General features: G+C 38.6%; 1 protein-coding gene across 6 annotated transcripts in view; it reads left to right on the top strand.

The window, feature by feature from the left end:
- The window catches only part of RNF180 (ring finger protein 180), a 56891-nt gene that overhangs the window by 7456 nt on the left and 26527 nt on the right, over positions 1-22908 (top strand). For all 6 annotated transcript variants that reach the window (XM_079995554.1, XM_079995552.1, XM_079995551.1 and 3 more), the window contains 2 exons: positions 3675-3770; positions 4653-5600. In XM_079995554.1, coding sequence (XP_079851680.1) covers positions 3675-3770; positions 4653-5600 — 1044 coding nt within the window. The remainder of the gene's footprint in view (positions 1-3674; positions 3771-4652; positions 5601-22908) is intronic.

Genomic DNA, 22908 nt, shown 5'->3' with positions numbered 1-22908 from the left:
GCTGTCCTAACTAAAGCATGCATGCACTGCAGAGGGCAAGGTTAGAAAGTGAGACTGCCATCAGGACTTTCTGATATGCACACGTTGATCTGCTTTGCAGAGAGAGGGGTGGGCAGACTTTTAAAAGAATGTTTATTTGTCCATTGCACCTTGCTTGTCTGACAAGGAGTCTATATACATTAAGAGGGTGTGAAGAGGAAAAGAAGCTGAGCTCCAGTAAACAGATCACAGTGCAGTCAATTTGGGTTTCAAAGAAAATGCACACATCTCTAAATATGTATCCAACTATGCCACGACTGGACCTAATGGTCAGGGGTCCCTTTACCTTTTTTATGCATCCTATAAGTCAATATATATTCCACTTGCTAGAGGGGTAAAGAGAGGGGAGAGTCTTTTCTCACTTTTGCAGAAGTCTGGATAAGATAAGAAACAGCAGGGCAGAGTCACTGTGAGTCAGATGGAACAGTATCTGCATTTATGTCAAGTCTTCTGTGCTTTCCAAAGGGTTTGCAAGATGTGGCTTCCTCCCACTGTCCCTGCAGTTTGGACAAGAGAAGAAACAGCAGGAGAGAGTCCACTGATTTCTTTCCTTCTCCACACTGCAGGACAAATCAGATAACTCTCCCAGAAACAGTCTGCAAATGATAGAAAATTTGGTGTTCAGTGGGAAAGAAGGAAAGTTGATAGCAAATGCTATCAGAGGCTGGTTAACAAGCCAGATTGAGGTTTGTGGACATGTATGAAACTCACAGTAGACTCAGTTTGGACATTTGACTCTCAGTAAAGTTTTGGTCACATTACCAGTCAAATATTTTAAACTATGAGCTTCATTAGAACAAGAAAAAAGATACTTTAATTGCCTGCAGGTTTCCTGCTTTTGATATAAATTTGTTACATTGTAATGTTTCTCAGTAACAGTTATATATAATGACTTACTGTAACTTTTAATATATTTAGGTAAGGTTTCTATAAATGTGAATAATTTACCAAACATCTAGAACACCAGGGTCAAACACCTGACAAGCCATGTTGCAGATTCATTTATGACCGCATTTATGTAGCAATGCACACATAAATGCACACATAAAAAAGACATATTTTTTTCATGCAATGCCCCTGTGAGGTGCAAAATATCTCCATATACCATACCCCATGGAGGCATATGCAGCCCAATTTCAACCTGGATCGCAGTTTCTGTTCTTTGTAGCTGCTCTAAGTAACTAACACTCTAAATTGATTTTGTGTGGCAGGGTGGTATTGTTTTGGTTTGTTACTATGGTATGTATTTTGTGTTTTTATATTATAAACCATCCTGTGATCCTCTGATGAAAGGCAATATAGAAATTTAAGAAATAAAATAAATAATAAAATAAACCTGTAAAGAAGAAGAGATGAAAATGCAACCGCACCACCTTGAAAACTTGTTGTAAGTGCCTTACACACAGAGAGAGAGAAAAACAGATTCAAGGGATATACTTTACACCCAAATTGGCATGGATCCGGTTGTACCCAATCTGTCCATTATTAAGATCCTGGAGGGCTTCTGCTAACCAGGGCAAACATTACTGTGCCAGATGGACAAATAGTCTAACCTAGTATAAGGCACCTATGTTCCTATTATCATTTCTTCACATTCAAGTGGGTTAAGTTAGGGCTGAGCCTTGTGTGGTAAACGTCATAACTAAACAGGGATTCCCATCACATCAAGACACAATATTAGCTCCCTTCGTCCCCTTCACCAGACTTTTTAAGACACTTATTTATACCACTGGTAAGAAAGAAACTGGAGATTAAGCAAATAATACAGAGTGTTGAAGCTTTTTTATTCTGCTTAATTTTTTAGGACTTGCATTTGAGACAGGGCTTAGCTACATCCTAAAATTTCATTTTCATATGCTGCAGTGAATTCAGCCTTGGGAGTGCAACTGTTGGCACTAAATTGTGATTATTTAGAGTGCACTTGATAAAGCTTTTAGTAGCATTTAAATGTCATACTGCAGTATAGCCATAAGATAAATTAAAATATTTTTCATTACTTTTCTTGTTTTTTCCTACTTTCTTTTTGTTACTGCCATAGTAAAATAAAGCCAAGGCTCCAATAATCATATGTTTTAAAGCCAAGTATTCTTCACAATATTGTTTTCAGTATAAAAATTTGCCCTGCTCAAAGAACAAAATTAAAATTAGATAAGTTTATGTTTGGAAAATAACAACAAAAAATTATGGGGGGAAATGGAATTTAAAGTACCAACAATGTGAACTGATTTTTCCCCCAGTGATTGTACAAATGTTATTGAACAAGTAGGTTTTCTCAGAATTAAACATGACCCCATTCATTTAAATTGTGTTAGTTTTAAACATGTTTTTTTTCTTATTCTTGCAACCCTTTTATAGTTTAGAAACTAATGCCATTATCTTTAAACTGGTTAAACAAGACTGATTAAATTGAAACACGTTTTTATTACATTAGTAACAATGAGACTAAACTGGCTTGGGTCTATAATTTGTCAGTTCAACTGCTTTCAGAATTGGGGCACGTATCTGTAACCTAAACCTTTTAATTTTCTGATGAAATGCTGTATTTATTTGAAACAATTTATTTGCTATTTTCTGTTTACAAATTGCACAATGCCTATTTTCAAAGAAAGAAAATGGCACCATTTATTTAAACAATTACACAACTTGCTTTTATCAGCCATTGTTTCCTAAATGTATAGTGTATTCTTGGAAAAGCATAGTGTCTTATAATACTGATTGCACAAATGCCTTCAAAACAATGTATTTATAAAATTTCATAATTGATATATTAATAAAGGTTTAGCAATAATCTGTCGGGAAAGAATTCAACCACAAGATTTGAATCAATTTCCTAAACTTTTTCACTATATGCTTGAGAAATTCCTCATTTTCTAAGATGGTTAGGAGACGTCAGCTGTGTTCCATCATCTTTGCAGAGAGGCCATTACAGTAGAAACCTTCTCTAGGCAGCTGGTCTGCCTCTTTATTGCAGGATCAACAATATGTGTTTTAAAACTATCAAATACTTGCTGTCTTTTAGGGCAAGCCCTCAAACTTGTATTTCAATACTTGTATTTCATGACTTAATTGTAAAACACTGAAATGCATCCTGTATCATAGTTGGAGAAGGAGAAGCAAAGGTGCTAGGTATAGACACTTGTTCAACCTGGTTGAAAGGGAAATAGGTTGATGGGGCACTAATTAGAAGGAAAGCTGGCATAAAGGACACATTTGCCTGAAGGCAAGGAGGAAGGAATAAAGAATGCGGGAAATGGATACAAAGGAATTGGTTCATGGCACTGGAAGTGAGCGCCTGCCAACCTAGCAGTTCGAAAGCACCTCCAGGTGCAAGTAGATAAATAGGGACCGCTTACCAGCGGGAAGGTAAACGGCGTTTCCGTGTGCGGCTCTGGCTCGCCAGAGCAGCGATGTCACGCTGGCCACGTGACCCGGAAGTGTCTCCGGACAGCGCTGGCCTCTGGCCTCTTAAGTGAGATGGGCGCACAACCCCAGAGTCTGTCAAGACTGGCCCGTACGGGCAGGGGTACCTTTACCTTTAACTTTACCTTTACTGGAAGTGAAAATATCAATGATAGGTATTTTAAAATAGAAAGTAGGTGAGAATGTTATTAATATAATGAATCTTAATTCAACAGGAACCTCACACTTCTACTGCCTCTCAGGATATCTGTAATGTATGGCACATGAACATAGAAGCACTTCCAGATTGGGTGACTCGTATAATAGAAAATGTATGTTCACTTTACTTATCTCGCATAACTTTTTAATATTCTATGCAATATTCTACAGAAAGTAAATAATATCTAGGTCTTTATAAAGGGCCTAAGAAGTACAGTTATATCATTACATATTTTATAATTATTTACGTAGGTAAATGCATTTTCAAATGCTTATAATAAACAAGTCATTGTGTCACCTCTGCTCTTGCCATATTTCGTATGCATATCAACACATCCAAAGTTTCTGTAAAATTGTAATACATAATGCTATTCCCACACTTCATTTGGTGTCATAAGTCCTGAAACTTCAGTAAGATTTCAACAGATGTAAATGGGCTCTTCTGCTAAAAGACTGATTTTGATTTATTGGAAAAGCTATGACTACTTTTGCAACATACAAACATAGAATGTATGGAATACATTTATAAAAAGCACAATGACTTGTTAATAATTTTATACTCGTTAGAATCATGGTACTACTTATATACCCATATATTGCATCGTATCACAGTTTTAAGCACTTTTTTCTTTTCTTTTGACTTTTCTCCACATTTTTCACTCTACTGAATTTTTTCAATAAACTATATATTAACAAAAAGATTTGAACAGACTAACTTCTGCATAGGATTGTAGTTTACAAGACTGTTCAAAGGTTACCCTTACTCCCCCTCAAAGTTCCATGTTAAATATATGCCTTACTTAGTATAAAACTAAGGTCTCCGAGTATTTAGGAATATCAAATAACCCTTTGAAATGATTACATTGGTACATTGCCTTTTTTCAGTCATAAAACAAATGTTTACATGCTTTTCTGCTCTGTTTGAAAAAAGATTTATGTCTTATCTTCTGGATTACAAATAATTAATTGTTTGTTTCCCTCCACATTATCCTCAGGCACAGTGGACAACTGGAAAGCTGAACTGCCCATTCTGTGGGGCCCGTCTGGGGGGTTTTAATTTCGTCAATAATACAAAATGCTCCTGTGGCCAATTTACAAACATCCATCTTTGCAAGAGGCGAACTGACTACCAAACAGTTAGTTCAGTTACATCAGCAATATCGCCACTGAAGCACTTGTCTCTTTGTAAAGTTCATTCCGACTTTAACAACGAAATATGGCAGAGTGTGACAGGTGGATCTTTGGAAGACAGAAATCAAAGACTTCCATGTGTAGCCAAAAATAACAATGGCATTGGACGATTAATGGAGGCACTTTGCCTAGAGGTAAGATCAACCAACTTTGAGATGAACAGTAAAAAAATACACTTCAAAGTGTCTAATCCTAAACCAAGTATTTCAGCTTCACTGGCTGTGAATGACAAATACACTGTAAAAGCTTTTCATAGAAAATCACAGAGTTTAGACATGAACTTCAGAGAGAAGCTTGTTTTGCTGCCTACTTTATATGGAACTTCCACAGCTAAGAGACCTGTTTTCTCCAGGCAACATGAAACACAGCCTTTTTACACAAAGGGTTGCTTACAATTAAAGTCCAGCAGAACACATAATTTTTTTCATTTCCCACTTAAATCAGATGTTGGTGAGCTTCCAAACAGTTTTTCAGTTACTTCTTATGGTGCATTTGCACAAGAAGAGGCAGAGTTTAATCATGGTTTAAAAGCTTCCAAACAGTATCTTGAGAGCACTACTGCTGACCAGCAGCTGTTCCTGTCTTCATCAGAGAGCACTACAGAAGAAGATACTGTGCAGAAGCACATCACACCTCTTGGTCTTCTTCAGCCTTTCACAACTATTGATCAAAAATTGAGCAAGAGAAAAAGGAACCGACTGAACAGTTTGAGGAGAAAGAAGAGGTGGCCAGAGAGGTGGCCTCAGAAGCAGGTATGTACAATAAAATAGAGATTGTAATCATACCAGATGTTATCATGTTAGAGACAGCAGCCTCTAAGTGGGAGTAATGGCTGCAGCCATGATATATATATATCAGTTCAGATATCTTACTAAGCTATAGTTAGCATCAGTCATGGTTTACAAACCTACTTCAAACTGTTCTTTTTGGGGGGTGCAGACAATTGCAAACCATGCTTTGTTGATTCAGACATAACATCAAACCATAGTTCATTACCTGTACTTCACACAATGTCTGAATGGACCCATTGGCTAAAGTACAAAAATATGTACAAACATTTCCTGTTCTTATGAAAAACACTAGTAGATTATACCAAAAATGTAGAAAAGAAACTATGTCTATGTACATTTTAATTATTTTTTTCTTGCACCCAAAACTTGTATCAGTATAAAGAACAAGTCCTTCATCATGAGCATTCACTTAAAATCCAAACAGAAAGGAAGTCTTTCAATAATCTCTTGTTTCTAATCAAAATGTGATCTCCCTTCCTGTAATGTAGTTCTTCTACCTGACAAACTACAAATACAAATTCTCCTCTATAAAAGGTGAAAAGACTGCTTATTCTATTCTTAAAAATTTTGTGCTCATGTTTGAAATTAGCTCCTCTTCAGTTTTCTTTGCAGCTTTCTACTTCCTACAGTCAGTGTGAGGTTTTTCACTATAGCTAAGCCATATACACAAGTAAACATGTGCATTAAAACATTACAGGTTATTTGAGTCATGTGCACAACTGCATAAACATCATTTTGAGCTTTCGCATTACATGACTACATAAAATTTCCCATTATGAAATTCTCTATTGTTAATAATAATAATAATTTATTTATATCCTGCCATAGCTGTCAACTTTCCCCTTTTTTTAAGGGAAATCCTATTTGGAATAAGGGAATTTCCCTTTAAAAAGGGAAACGTTGACAGCTATGTACCCTGCCCATCTTACTGGGTTGTTCCAGCCACTTAGGGTGGCTTCCAACATATATAAAGATGTAATAAAACATCAAACATTAAAATGCTTCCCTATACAGGGCTGCTATCATTGTTATCATTCATCATGTTATTTTCACCCTGTATGAATTCAAGAATTATGTTTATAAATATTTCCATATATTTTATAGTTAATACAATATATTAATATTGTTCTCTCAGACAATAGGGTGTATTTTCCTATGTTGTATTGTCAGAATGCACCCACGCACCAAAACATTACAGTTCAAGTTCATTAAAATTCTATATTTCTATTTTAATGTAATTCCACACAGCATAATATATCATTCCACCGGAACTATAGTATTGTGTTTTTGCTGCTAATCTTCCTGTATAAGGGGACTCCCCAGTAAGGATGCAATAATAGAAGTGTGAGTTTTTTAACAGCAGGGGGCACCAAATTTCCTCTAGCTACAAAACAATGGTAACTAAACTTTTATGAAGGAGCATTGCATGGTATAGGATGGTGTATTTTGTTTGTAGAATGTTTTATAGATTAAAAACAGTAACACTGCTAACATCTGGTGATTATAGGTTTTAAGCATAATAGTGATACCTGTTGCCACTGCTGCAGCTCAGAGTCTGCCAACATTTCTGTAATAAGCTGGTTCTTGTGGCTGATTTTATTATATATCCATTCCAAAATTGCCTTTGTTAAAAGCTTGTGATAAATGGCTGCAATCTGTCTGCCAAAGAACTCTTCTTCTGCCTCTTAAAAACTGGTACCATTTGAGTTTAAAATATTTTTAGTAAGAGCAAGAATAATTTTTGTAACAATTCATAAATTATTACTGGAAAAGAAACACTGTGAATCATAAAAAGCAAAAATATTTTCTTGAACTTTCTCTTTGTTTAAAAGTTGGGGAGAAAACAAATAAATGGACAACTGATTATGTGATATAGTTTTTTAAAATATTACTGATACAGTACAAGGAGCTCTTCACACTGAATCTTTTTTTTAAATGACATTAATTCTTTCCAAACATTTGAGTCATTGTCATAAAGCAAAATTATATGCAAGACATTAATTATCACTTATCAAACAAGAGTTTTGTTTAGCTTGTAATATGATGGTGACTAGTATCCTGGTAATTAATCTAAGTTAATCAAAAGAAAATATAGGTAAAATGTCTATTTACTGAAACACTCATTGGTTTTGAGATATCAGTTTCATTTCTATTTTTGCCATTGCCTTAGTTACTTGAAGAGGGTGCTTGAGAAGGCAGTAATGGCCCAGTTTCAGGCATGTTTGGGGAAAAACTGATTACCTGGATCTATTTTAGTCTTGTTTGAAGCCCAGGCCTAATTCGAGGAGCTCCCAGTAACATTTAAAGCCCTAAATGACTTATGCACCAAATATCTGAAATATTGGCTCCATCTTCATAGTTCTGCCTATGGAACTCATGGCCCAGATGAGGACTTTCACTGTGGCAGCCCCTAAACTGTAGAACTTCTCCCATCTAGCACTCTCATCATATAGCTTTCACCATATGCTGAAGACATGCCTCTTTATACTGGTGTTGTGTTCTGGCTGGAACGGTCGTATTTTTTTAAATAATTCAGTATTATATTATTGTACAATATTGTATTGTATACCACCCTGGGACATTCTAGTGAAAATAAACAAACAAACAAATAAGGGCACAGACATATTAGCATCTACCCTTCCCATTTGTTGAATGCTTTTTCTAATTCCAAACCATGCAAAGACTCTTGTGCATTTGTAATAACACAGGGGTGCCATGTCCAACACTGGCCTCTGTCCCTCTTTCCTTCTCTGATGCCCTCCCACAGCTCGTGCCTCCCAAAAGCTTGCCCAGCTGTTTGCTGCAGCAGCCCTGACTACAAGCTCCATAGGCAAATTGTGCCTCTGGGGCTGGTCAGAAGTGCTGGTTGCAAGCAAGCAAGCGGGCAAGGGAGCCCAGTCAGCCAGTCTGCCAGTCCTTGGGAATGGACAGACAAGTCCCAGGCCTCTGTTGGGTAGTGTGAGGTGGCTCCTCTCTTTGGGGAGGGGGGGCATCTCAGAAACTAGGGGCAGCAGCAGCAGCTGCTCGGAGGACTCCTAAAGAGAAGGAAATGGCAAGGAGGCTAATGGAACACTCCAAAAAGGAGGGTGTTCAAAAAAGGGCGAGAGGCTGCCAGCTCTGCAGGCAAGGGGTAACATAACTGAGCTCCTGAGCCCATAGGGGTGCCGCAGAAAAAATGTAGTTGGTCAAGGGAGCTGTGAACTCAAAAAGGCTGAAACCCGCTGCCCTAACACAATATTATTGATCCAGCCCAGTCCTACATTTGATCACTGGCATTTTAATTTTCTATAAACCACTATGATCTTGAAGGATATATATGTCAGTAATGTAGTATTTACGTGTGAGGTTTTCCTGATGAGAGGAGGAGGAGACTCAAGTATTGTAATTACTGCGGCCAATGTTTGAAATTTTTAAAAGGGATAAAAATGTATGTCCCAGCTTCCACACAGACTAGACCAGACTCTACTGCTTTCAGTTGTGTGTGTGTGTGTGTGTGTGTGTGTGTGAGAGAGAGAGAGAGAGAGAGAGAGAGAGAGAGAATTCAGCTATTTACCTTCATTTGGAATGTGTTTCTTTAAAAAGAAATTAATGGTAGCTTTTTTGACCAAAGCAAATAAGTGATACAAATTATGGGTGATAGCCAACTAAATTATCCTCAGAGTACACTTATTAAAATGAGTGGTCTGAATTTCATTAATATCAAAGGATCTCTTCTAAGTATGATTAATCTTAGATAGAATAATAGAAATGCAGAGTTGGAACAGACCCCAAGGATCATCTAGTCCAACCCCCTGCAGTGCAGGAATCCTGCTCACAGTAGTCCCTGGGCAAATTTGAACCACCAACCTTCTACTGTAGTTAACAGCCAGACACACTGACTCATTTTGCCACTGTGTGTCCATATCACACTTTATTTTATGGGACAGAAGGTTCACAAACAATGGAATTATTCAGCAAAAATAATAATTTGGGGGTAACTGAAATAACTGTAAAGAAAAACTGAAGGAGTGTATAATTTATAATGGATTAAGAGTTAATTTGAGGCTCCTTCTCACCTGGTCCTGTGAAGTCACCAAAAATTTCAGACTAAGCATATACAGTATAAATTCATTTATATTTGTAATACGTACCAACTAGCCTGGATACACACAAGCTGCATCACCATTTTTAGAATGGAAGGACTTTCTACTCCTACCTAAGATTGCTGGGACAGTATGAAGGTGTTTTTAAGGCTACTCAACAACCTTAGTGCTTGGCAGAGCACACCTCACCCCTCATTTCCCCTCTGTCTTCCAATTCTTTGGCCATTATTAGAAAACACAGGGCTTTTCCACTTGACCTATTTATTGAACATTCACCCTGATCTACTTGAAGAAAGCTTACATGGAGGTTAGATTATATCCGGTCTTCGTTGAGCATTCATTCCAATTTGTTTGTGGGGCTAGTCATCCTTCATTCATTCTGATTGTTTGCACTGTGTTCATCCCACAGTTTTCAAAGCATTTCATCATCACTTTCCAAAGAGCACTTTAATCCACTTTAATTGTGCAAACTTAAGTTTATTACAGCATACAATTGAATCCCTCCTGCAAAATAGTGTCAATCTGGAGACACCCTCAAAAGGCCACTGAGAAGTGGCATGTTGCCCATGGGGGGGGAGGGTGCAGATTGAAGACTTGTTTTAGTTGTCTATGGAACTTAGCCCCTATCTCAGAAACTAAGAAAGTAGGAGTACACATTGGCTGAGTCCTTGGCAAAGCAAAGGAGGTTTGGGAAAGAGAAGGACCAGATGTCCCACTTGGATTCCATATTGTTTTCTAATGTCTTAGTAGACAACATCTACATTCTTTGCAGTTTTCTGTGTTAAATGTTAGTGAAAACTTGCATTCAAAATGTACTGCTGGAGCTATAGATTATGACTCAGAATCCTCCTCACGGGGCACTCCCACATTAATTTTTCTTTCAATTTCATTTCTCTTTCATTCCATTTTAAGTAGAATCAAGCTAGTATGGCATTTTCCACACCTTTGAGAATTTAATGTATTTATATCCATTGTAATTACATCCACGCCAGTGGGTGGTGCACTGCTGCTATATCCTTAGTCTGTATTTGCACAGACTCTCCTGTTTTTATAGACTTCCCACCCACTTCCTTTTTCACCTCACTGAGCATGTGAACAAGGAACAGCAGGATTTTTTTCCGTTGTTTTTTTAATTGTCAGCCTCCAGGAGGAGGAGCTTGTTGTAGAATCATACTAAGTTCCTTTCTGCAGTTGTTTGCTTCGTTTGTGCTCCTTCAAAAAGCCTGGCATTTCTGCCATTAATGAGAGCAGTAATATTGACAACATCTGTTATTTGTGACAGCCTACAATTTTGATTTCCTCTGCATCTAAGGAGAGGCAGGATATGCTTGTTACTTTTGACACCTATACAGTGGTACCTCGGGTTAAGAACTTAATTCTTTCCAGAGATCCGTTCTTAACCTGAAGCACCACTTTAGCTAATGGGGCCTCCTGCTGCCGCCATGCCGCCAGAGCATGATTTCTGTTCTTATCCTGAAGCAAAGTTCTTAACCCGAGGTACTATATCTGGGTTAGCAGAGTCTGTAACATGAAGCATATGTAACCTTAACCGTCTGTAACCCAAGGTACCACTGTACTAGACTTCATCATACTTACCTGCTTTTTTCCAGTTAGATAAAATCTGCATAATTTGGAGATGGAGGGAAATTGGGGCATGTTCAAATACAGTTTGGCATTGTGTGGATACACCCCTAAAAGCGAATACTGCAATTATAAAATGAATGCTTGGTGTGGACGCACCAGGAAAAGTAAGAATTCACAAAGACAGGAGAGAGATGGAGAGCACAGGACTCCTGCACCTTTAATAACTGTTCAGAAATCCCCTCTTCTATACAACTATTAAAGGTGCAGGATCCCTGCCTTCTTTTTCATCGGACCATCCTACATTTATTTCCTGGGGTGCCCTAGGGTGTACTAAGTTGCAAACGCCATCTACTTCTCCAAAAGGCTTCCAAACTTAGTGTAAGCCAAAAACATACGGATGCAATCCAAAAGGCAACATTCATCATCAGTAGGCAATGGGATTGACATACCAGCTCAATTAATCTGTTAAAAAGGAACAAAAGAGAGTGGAGGCAGAGTAAGTGGCATTTATTATGCAAGAACACCAAATCAGATGCTGAGCGCTGCCTTCACTCGAAGAGCAATTTTCTCCTGGCCCTTGAGCAGGAGGGAGGTTTTGGAAAGTAAAGAGATAGCCAAGGAAATCAGCTGACATGGACAATGCCAGAGGTTTGCCTAAGGGTCTCCTCAGAATCACAGGGGAGGATGAGATGCAGCTGGCTCCGGATCCAATACAAGGTCACAAGAGAAGCAGCTGCAGCACACAGGCTGCCTCACCATCCGTTGACATTTCGAGGGATCCTGAGATTCAACTCTCGGCTCCTAGGAATGAAAATAGATATTTGTTACATAAGTATGCTTACAAAATGTTGTTTATTCCAGATTTAGTCCCAAGAAACCTGAAATTAGAAGGGAGTTTTTGTGTGTCATTGCAGAAAATCTGTTGAAGCAGCAATGCAAGTCAAACTGTTACGGGGGAAGTGTAATCATTGATTTTAGACTAGTGTCTCTTAAAATTCTGTACATGCATTTCCAGCACAATCCTCCATGTGTCTGCTAAAAAGTAGATCCCATTGAATACAATAGGGACTAAACCTTAAACTGAAATTCCAGATAGAAATTCCAGATAGATAGATAGATAGATAGATAGATAGATAGATGCCTAGAAGTAAGTTCCATTTTATAGACATGTATAGAAATGCACTGTCAGCCTGTAATCCTAACACCTAGCCAGCAGTGGTGAGGCTTCATAGAGTGCTGAATCCACAGACCTGGCACTTGTAGCAGCCAAAACAGAAGGGGGTGGTCATCCAAAACTTATCCAGCCCACCGGATTGGGTTTCAATTGCCCTGGCAGATCTGTAGATACCAGACTTAATAAATATAGCCTATTATATTTATTGCATCATTTTACCTCAACTTGGAATATAAAACTTTTTATCCGAGTTGAGTAGTTGTGAAATGAGCTTTATAATGGCTAAAAAATTATTACCTCACAGCAATCTGTTTCAGTTTCTCCCAATTTTCCATTTTCCCAATTTTCAGTTCCCCCCATTTCTGTATCAGTTTTTGATTTTTGTAAAAGTCCTCATGAAAATTCATCAGCGAGTCTCCTAATGCACATTTGCTTGTATGCAATTGTGCGTAATAGGTTGATTTTAATATACATTTTTGCATGTTATTTTCACTAATTATGCATTTTTATGCACCGTTTAGCCTAGTAAACTCATTTATGGAACAGAGGGTGCTGTGGTCTAAACCACTGAGCCTCTCAGGCTTGCTGATCAGAAAGTTGGCAGTTTGAATCCATGCAATGGGGTAAGCTCCCGTTGCTCTGTCCCAGCTTCTGCCAACATAGCAGAATGTGGTGTTAATATATGATAGAGGCCTCACTTGCTCTAACAAGTTAACTGTAATTATTGTCCTTCATTAACTTTATATTGCATGTTATATTTTGTTTATTCTGAATTATTTTTCAACTCTCAAAAGCTGCTCCCATTTTTCCTATATATGTTTGTTTTCCTCTGAATGGTGGCTTATGGAAGCATGCAGCCCATGACAGTGTCTCTTATTAAAACGACAAGGGATGCACAATTAGTACATTTCCCCACCAAACAGTGATAGTGGGTTCTGCTGTACAGATAATTACAACGGTGCCATAATTGCAGTTACAGGAATTCATGCAACTGGAAGTAACACAGTTGGCAGGAAAGCAGTCCTGATTACTGCCATGCTGTTCCCAAATTCATTTTATGTTAAGCTTATTATCTCACTTTGATTTCCTAGGACAAAAAGATAAAATTATTTGCTTCAAAGCAAGAAAATGTTTTTACTTCTTCTTAATTAGAAAGGGGCTTGGGAAATGTAATAAATTCTATGTAAGTTTTTTGAATAAGAATAATTTAATTATTTGAATAATTATTTATTTGAACAAGTTATATTAAAGAATTAATAGGGTATTTTTTACAAATGTATAACACATTTGTTTCATTACATATTTTAAATAAAAAACAAGGAATTTACAAGTATTGTGTTTTATGTTGTCACTATGCAACATTTTTTATGTGCTTTCTGCATCGCAAAGGCATCAATCACATCTTCATCGTCTATTGTAATCACTACTTCTACTTCAATATTCTGTGTGGCTAATGTGCTAAGTTATTCTTGTAACATTTGAGAATACAAATATGTTTTTATACTCCATTTTCTTTGGCTGTGCAATTGGTTGCTGCTGTGCAGAGAAAATTCTGAGTGGTATGTCTGTTTATGGAAAGACGTCTTGTAGTTTGTCTCTCATTGCACACATTTTCAAGATGCTTTTATGTCCTTCTGCCATACTTAATAAATAATTTCTGAAGTGGCTGCATTCATTAATGAATGATCCTGCCAAGTCATCCTGATAGTAATATTGCAAATCTTTTGTGTGTATCTGCGCTTCTAATTGTTCCATTTCTGGCATTTTAACAGGATCACAAACTTTGAAGTATTAAGGTTCTTACATGCTAACTTTGGTCTCTCCAGTTTTGAGATGAACCTATCAATTATCACATTTATATGTGTTAATTTTGAAGCTTTCATGTGCCTTAAATTTTGTTTCAGTTTTATGTGATTCGTCACTCTGAAGTTTCTTTTTCTGCTGCTGTTTATTGGACATATCATCATAGTTGCTCAAACCTGGCTTTTCCATAGCAGCTGGTTCAAAAAATTCAAACATATCACCAGCATCTTTCATATACAATGTCAATGAATTCTACAGCTCTGCCACAGTACTAATGTTGATGTCAGCAGATTGAAACTTCTTGCTATGTTGAATCAGTCCAAAATGTGTTCCACATTTGTGCCATTAGTGCTGTCTCCAAGGACTCCAGTTTATTAAACAATCCTGTACCTTTACTGCGAGTTAAGGGTTTCTCTTATTTATAGCAGATCATCATGTAATACTGCAATAATTTGGTTCCAGTTTTGATTAAGCTGTGACAAGCTTCATTTAAAGATGACTGAGTACCAGACATGTTTTTTTAGAGAAACATTTCTGGATATTGTCAAGTGTGATTCTAATACCTCCCACTGATGAGTAGATGATGAGAAAAATACATATAAGTTTTTGAAGTAGGCCAAGGAATCCAATACAGTGGTACCTCGGGTTACATATGCTTCAGGTTACAGACTCCGCTAACCCAGAAATATTACCTCAGGTTAAGAACTTTGCTTCAGGATGAGAAAAGAAATTGTGCTCCGGCGGCGCGGCAGCAGCAGGAGGCCCCATTAGCTAAAGTGGTGCTTCAGGTTAAAAACAGTTTCAGGTTAAGAACAGACCTCCGGAACGAATTAAGTACGTAACCAGATGTACCACTGTAGCTTATTTGCATTTTCAATAGCTTATGTGCATTCTGCTGCACATACCCCGATTAGGTTCAGTGAGTGAGCATGGCATTGCATGAAAACATTGAGCTTTTATTCTCACTAGAAGACCTTTGTACAATCCAGGCATTTTGCTTGCAGTGTTGTATGATTGCCCTCTACAGTATTCAATATTTATATGTCCTAAGTGTGCTAAAAACTGCATCAGCCAGCTGTTCTGATTTATGGCCAGGATTAGGGAGAAAACAAATAAAACACTCTACAGGCTGTTCATTTTCGTTCACATATCAAATTATCAAAGAAAGCTGGTCAACATGACTTATGTCAGGCATTTATACTTATTTTAATAATGCTTTGCAGAATATGTTTATTCTGTAATGTGATTCAAAACTTTATCTTCCATGTTGTTGATTACTTATCTATTTCAACTTAAGACCCTTGCCTGGGGTTCCATATTTTGATACGTGCTTTACTAAAAATAGATCAAATTCAGCTGTGACCATAATAAAGTTTCCATTATGAATAGATCCAAAGCAATTTGTGCTTCCTCTGAAAGACAGTCCTCAAAATGTTAAAGCTTTGACTGCAGCTACAACTCTTCTAAGAACACACCTCCAATACTTGACTTTTTCATCAGTCTGCCCTTCTAATGCATCCACCCTTCCAATGACTGATCCTCACTGTTTCATAGCCAAAACCTAGTTTTTATAGCCAAGAGAATTCTCATACTTATAAATTCATGGGCATGTTTCTAGCCATTAAAACCTTCTTTACCTATGAAATATGTCCCTCCAAGCAAAAGCCATTGGGGAACAAAAAAACAAAAACAATCTGAGCCTATTGACTTAAGAGTACAATAAGCATTCCTCCTAGTCTTTTCTCCATTCAAGAGGTGTCCTTTAGATAAATGATAAAAGACTGCCAGCACCAGAAGGCCTCTTAGGTTGCAGAAAATCTTTAAATTTTGTTCATTATCATTCTACATAATCTCACAGTTCTTCATTTATTCTCCATAGGGCTGTATCAGTGGTCATTGACAAAAGTGACCATAATTTCTTATTTCACCACAATGAAGCGTATGTTCAATCTCACTGCAGTATTTGGAATCTGCAACAGAGTTATCAGAGCTAGTACCGAGTTCAAGACTGTTTGTGCACTGAAATGGAATCAGAGTTTTCTTTTACTTTCCCCCAAGGTTGAGGTCAGTGCTTATATCACTCAACTTGTTTGCATCTTGTATTTGAAAACTGGTACTCAGAATGCTGGAACGAACAATATTTTCACTAATAGGTTTCTGAGACTTGTTTTCATTTACTTGTTTTATATACAGTATATAAAAAAAATTCAAGTTCAGAACATTTATCAATAACGTCACTTGCCTTAGATGCCTGCTTCTTTGCTTTTTCCTATATTCAACCTCTTCCGTTCATCTCATGATGATAATTTAATAACTACTAAAACCAAACTATTCCCAAAGTTAAGCAATATGTAGCACAATAAACATTCAGAAAACAATGTGATATAACCACCATCACAAATGAGCACAAGTCATCTCACACTAATACAGTAATTCATAGAAGGTCCATGCCTACATTATGTACTGCACTGTGGGGCTATTACAAACACTTTAAGATGAGCTTCTCCAAGTTGTTCTGCAGTCAGACCAGGATCGATGTAATATGCTCAAACTGTCTTGCCCCAGTGAGTAACCTGGCCGCCAAATTCTGCACTAGCTGAAGTTTCCAAACTGTCTTCGTAGGCAGCCCAACGTATATGCTGACTCGAGCCTTTTCCAGATGACCTGTGTAGTGATTTTTTATTTATTTTTTGCATCCTGATATTTTTACACAGAAGTTATATGACATTGTATTGTTTTCCCTGCCTGCTTAAAACATTTTGTTTAGGTAAGCCTAGCTACGCCCCTAGAAGTTACATCTCTTTTCAGTTGCTGCTGATTTTAATCATTGTTTGAATTTTTTAAAAATAAATGTATTCAGTTGTTTTTAATAAATAAGGTGTTATATTTTTTGTAAACTATGTACAGTAGAGGCTTTCTTACAATCAAATAATTAATGCTCAATACACAGCAACTTCTGGTTGGTTTGTGTGGCAGTTATAGGAGGAATAGAAGATCCTTTACTTTGCTAATGTACACAGGGCCAGCAGTTAAGAACAAATGTCTGAAAGTTAATGTATGTTCATTATTTGTTAAGCTCTTTATATGAAGATAAATTTAACATTTAAAGCAACAGTACCAGCACAAATTCAAAATATAAATTCCTCTAGATTACATAGCAGCTATTGCTTGCTGGTGGTGTTTTATTCCAAACCAGAAATCTTGTTATTTCTTATGAGCTTTTGTTGGGAAACAGGAATTAAATTTACATTTTGAAATCATACTCTCTCTTTTTTAGAGTTATAAGGGTGCTTTTTCACCTTGAGCTGAGTTAAAAGCTGTTGTATTGATTGCAGTGGTTGGAAACCATCTGTTAAATTTTTAATTTAGCTTTATTTGGCAGGTATGAGTTTTCAATTGATCTCTTGAAAGGCTACGCACATTCTGTCATTGAGCTGCTATCTTCATTTTAAAGATACAATAGCTTGAATTAATATTTTATGTAGTATCTGCATAAATGAATATTGACTAAAAGTATAATTTCAAACTACAACTGCTTACTCGCAAAATAAGGGTTACATGAAAAGCACATATTTCATTAGAGTTGACATTAAATCCTGTGTTTGGGATAATTATTTGAATGGTAACAGATCAGTTATTTGCACCTCTCACCTTTCTGAAGCATGAGACAGTTTCTCTAAACAAGCAGCAGGATGAGGCGGCAAAAGTTTGAGGTGCTAGACAGAAGCTTCAAACTACAGGTGAGGATGCCCTACTCCCTGTGCATAAAAAAGCATAACACATTATGGCTGCTTTGCTGGATTAATCTTTTTTATGTGGAAATAGTCTTTAAAGAAGACTATTTTTGAAAAATCTCATGTAGTCTGAATAGGTGTATTCTAGTCTATCACTTTAGTTGCACATTCTGATCTATATATGCAGGAAATGAGGCTGAGGTGAGATGTGGGAGTCCGGGGGTAGAAGAATGGACCACTTCAGGTTACATGTGAAAAAGTTTTATGCTTGCCTGTGCAAAAAAAAAACTCCCTGCAAGTATAAAACTAGCATAACAGGGCTGATGTCCTAGTTTTTAACTAGCAGGGACAGATTTTTTAAAATTGGGCACATTCAGAATGGCATCCTGCACCTGCACCCTGAAGCAGTACCATCCATTCCACTACATCATTCTGCTGTGTGTGTATTCAAGTCTAAACTGGATAAATGTCAAATCAAAGTCATTCTCATTTCAGTTTTTATGTAATTAATGGTACCATTCCTCCAGGCAAAATCTGCAAATTTTCATTTGCAAAAAGATGCCAAGTGGTGTTGCTCAGCTTTAAGAGCTGTCTAAAAATGTAGTTCCTATTTTATAACAGAGTACACTGGAGGATAAGTAGCGTTGTACAGTAGGAGTAAAATTTGGAATGCAGTTCACAGCCATGCCCCCCAAAAAAGCCCAAAAAGCCAGACAGCTTTGTTGATTCATTTTTGTTGATTATTTTATTTACATCTATAGAATGTACAGTATATGCAGCAGGCTACAACATATGTCTAGAAGTCTGAGTTTTACTTGGTGAGTAATAATATTTGTAGGCTTGCATTAACAAAATATTTTTTTTATAATAGATTTTATTAAAATTTTGAAGGTTACAGAAAGAAAAATAGAAAAAGTTAAACAAAGCACAAAAAAAGAAAAACACAAATCCAACCTTTACATAAATTTCTTTCCTTTGCTTATTTCCTTGACCTCCTCACACCTCCCTTTTTTGTATTCTAATTGAATTAGATATTTCAGCAAATCCTTTCCATCTTTGTTTTTATCCTAAAAATTTATCTTGATATACTATAATTTTACATTCTCCTCTTTCACTAATTACCAATCCATTTTTACTTAATCCTTTATAACATTTCTGCTAAAACCCACATAGCTTCATTCCAACATCCTTCTAACATTCCTTAATTTTACAATGTTTCTGTAGATAAACTTTAAATTTTTTCCAATCTTCTTCCACCGACTCTTCTCCCTGGTCTCGGATTCTGCCAGTCATTTCCGCCAGTTCCATGTAGTCCATCACCTTCATCTGCCATTCTTCCCGGGTGGGTATTGCATTAACAAAATAGACACAGGTGGCGCTGTGGTCTAAACCACAGAGCCTAGGGCTTGCCGATCAGAAGGTCGGCGGTTCGAATCCCCGCGACAGGGTGAGCTCCCATTGCTCAGTCCCTGCTCCTGCCAACCTAGCAGTTCGAAAGCACGTCAAAGTGCAAGTAGATAAATAGGTACCGCTGCAGTGGGAAGGTAAACGGCGTTTCCGTGCACTGCTCTGGTTTCGCCAGAAGCGGCTTAGTCATGCTGGCGACATGACCCAGAAGCTGTACGCCTGCTCCCTCGGCCAGTAAAGCGAGATGAGCGCCACAACCCCAGAGTCGTTCGCAACTGGACCTAACGGTCAGGGGTCCCTTTACCTTTACTGTTACTGTGTTTTGATATGTGACCAACAAAGCAACTAAAATAATTTAAAATTTTATTTAACTCATTACTGATTAGTAGAGGAGTGTAAAAAAACACTTCACGTAAACTAGATAGAAATGCTTGCCTCTTTTGCTTTCAGCTGTTCTTAAAATATTCTAGACCCAAAGCTAATTAAGCATTTTTTCAAAAATAAAAAAGTTAGCCATTTTATAGCCACTGATTCCAATGTGAGTAAATCTCCTTCAATTCCAATGTATTTTAGCAGAAGTGAATGTAGATTCCTCTGTAAGAGATTCTTTTGTTGGAGGGTTTTTGGGTTTTTTGGTTATAATAAAAATAATAATAATGTGATGAGTTTGGGGTTAGATTAAATTGGTTTTTTAAATCCCTTCCAATCCTGTGATTATATAGATGTAACATGGAGTGGGAGGGTGGGCAGAGACAAACCATTTTTTAAACCAAAGTAAGTCTGCTTTGTAATGTAAGCAAGGACAGCAAAACTTAACAGCTGGAGAACTTTCTGGAAAATGGGTGGAATGGGGCTTGTCTTCCTCCCCCATTCCCCTGCCTGGTGGTTTCATCAAGGTATCTGTTTCAACAGAAGAGCTTGGTAATCTTGGACACAGAGGTCCTTCTTGCTCTCTGTGAGCATCCAAACGATAGCGTTGGGGAGCAGGGTAAGTTGGAGTTTTAATGCTGGGAATCTTTCCATGCTAACAACTATACTGCAGTGGAACCAGAGCTTCAGGCAAGCATGAAGGGTGAAAAACCTATATGCATCTCAGGGCATTCTCTGTCTTCCCAAAAAACAACAACTTTTTAACCCCCAAACTTCAGGGAACTTGGAGAAATCTAAGAAGTCTATCCCTATTCTTTCTCCTTCCCTTGGTGGAAAGGGAACATAAAGAGGTTTGTTGGCCCTTCATAGTCCCCATAGATTTTCACATTTAGCTCAAACCTGCATTGTAGAGTTTTGCTGCTCAGTTGTGAGTTTTGTCCCCTTGTAGCACATTGTCTACTAATAACAAAGCATGTTCTCCATCACGGAGAGCACGTGTTGCGGTTGGGGATTCCAAGACACCTTGCTGTTTCTGGGCGGATGGTTTGGCCAACTCGTAAGCAGGGGCGGGCTGTTACTGGGGAAATTTAGATGTTGCCATTTAGTGATTGACAGCCCTATTTGTTAAATAAAAGGCACGCAGCAACGGACGTCCTCTTTCGCTGTGTGCTTCGGATCACCAGGAGCACTTGGACTGTGGAGTTATCTTCTCATTGTCTGGTTACATTTCTTTATTTCCCCCTTCTCTTTAATCCTCTCTAGTCCCTTAATTAATTTAATTCCACCCCTTTTCTTTTCCTCTTTGATTTCCCACCCCTTACCCTGCCCTTTGAGAAGATCCTTCTTGTACCTGTGAGCGCTGCCTGTGCATAATCCTCCTTGGCTTGCCTTTCCCAATAGGGAGAGAGCCCCCATTAGGGGCTTTCTTTTGCAGAAAGAAAGACGCAGGTGGCGCTGTGGGTTAAAGCCTCAGCGCCTAGGGCTTGCCGATCGAAAGGTCGGCGGTTCGAATCCCTGCGGCGGGGTGCGCTCCCGCTGCTCGGTCCCAGCGCCTGCCAACCTAGCAGTTCGAAAGCACCTCCGGGTGCAAGTAGATAAATAGGGACCGCTTACCAGCGGGAAGGTAAACGGCGTTTCCGTGTGCGGCTCTGGCTCTGGCTCTGGCTCTGGCTCTGGCTCTGGCTCTGGCTCTGGCTCTGGCTCTGGCCAGAGCAGCGATGTCACGCTGGCCACGTGACCCGGAAGTGTCTCCGGACAGCGCTGGCCCCTGGCCTCTTAAGTGAGATGGGCGCACAACCCCAGAGTCTGTCAAGACTGGCCCGTACGGGCAGGGGTACCTTTACCTTTACCTTTGCAGAAAAGGTTCCCTCATTTTGCCTGTTTGTTAATTGTGGGGCTAGTCAGGACTGTTCCTAGCTTAGCTGGAATCACTTTCGTTTTTAGTATCCCCAAAGGTGGCTTTATTTTGGGTGTGTGCAGCGCTGTTGGCCGAATTTTAATCTAGCCTTGGGCAGGAGCACCATTTTGAGCTTCCTTTAATATTGCAATGAGTCAAAGATTTTTAAGAGCAGAAGCAGTGAGGCCTACATTCAGGCCTAAGCCTGCTACAGTTAGCAGTAAATTGTGAAGTCTCTGTGACATGTGACTCATTCTCTAAGAATTTTGCTTGCAGGCTCAGTTGCTATTGTATATTTGGGGCAGACAGAGTGGAGCCAGTGTCTCTGTGCCTCCAATGACTATGAGCACTCTGTGTATGCTCTTTAACTATGCTGTTTCTGAACAAGTTTATTTTCTTCAAGTTTGTTTTGCCCTGATAGTGGCTACCACTATTTTAGAGAGGAATTGTGGCTTAGTGGCTAGAGGACAGGACTAGGTCCTGGGAGACAGGGGTCATTTCCCCCTCTTAGTCATTGTTATAACAAAACAAAACAAACTGCTCCTTTTGGACTATTCTGTGGCTGGGTAGTTGGGCCCATTTGCGATATCATTGCTTCCCTCCCCCAAAAAAAAGAAAGAAATGAAATGAAAAGAAATTTAGGTTTCTTGAGGAGGTGCTTCCCTCTAAAAGGGCAAGCAGGGGTACCTGGTCAGGCGGTGGGCTGCCTCAAGTTTGCTATTTCATTGGAATTATTTATGTCGGGCCTAGCAGGTGTTCCTAAGGCTTTGCTCACTTTGCCCTAGAATTCAATGGCCTCTGGCAGCGATTCTGGCCTGAATAGCGGCCCCAAGTGGTGCACGAAACATTGGTTGCACCGGTTCCTCACATTGTTTAGGGTTTTTTTGTTTTTGTTTTTTGCAGACTATGGCAGGGCCTGGATAGCTCAGCTGGTCAGCACGTGGTGATGGTAATGTCTAGGTTGCGGAATTGGTCCCTATATGGGACAGCTGCATGCTCCCCCATCACTCTACCTGGACACTGAGGTCCAGCTCCAAGGGCCTTCTGGTGGTTCCCTCACTGCGAGAAGCAAAATTACAGGGTGCCAGGCAGAGGGCCTTCTCGGGTGGCACCTGTCCTGTGGAACACCCTCAACCACAAGACTTCTAGAAGACATCTGAAAGCAGCCTTGTTTAGGGAAGCTTTTAGTTAGACGCAGGGCTGCCATCATTCCCGCAGC

Source organism: Podarcis cretensis, assembly GCF_951804945.1.
Source record: "Podarcis cretensis genome assembly, chromosome: 11".
Taxonomy (NCBI): domain Eukaryota; kingdom Metazoa; phylum Chordata; class Lepidosauria; order Squamata; family Lacertidae; genus Podarcis; species Podarcis cretensis.
This window is presented reverse-complemented; position numbering and strand designations above follow the sequence as displayed.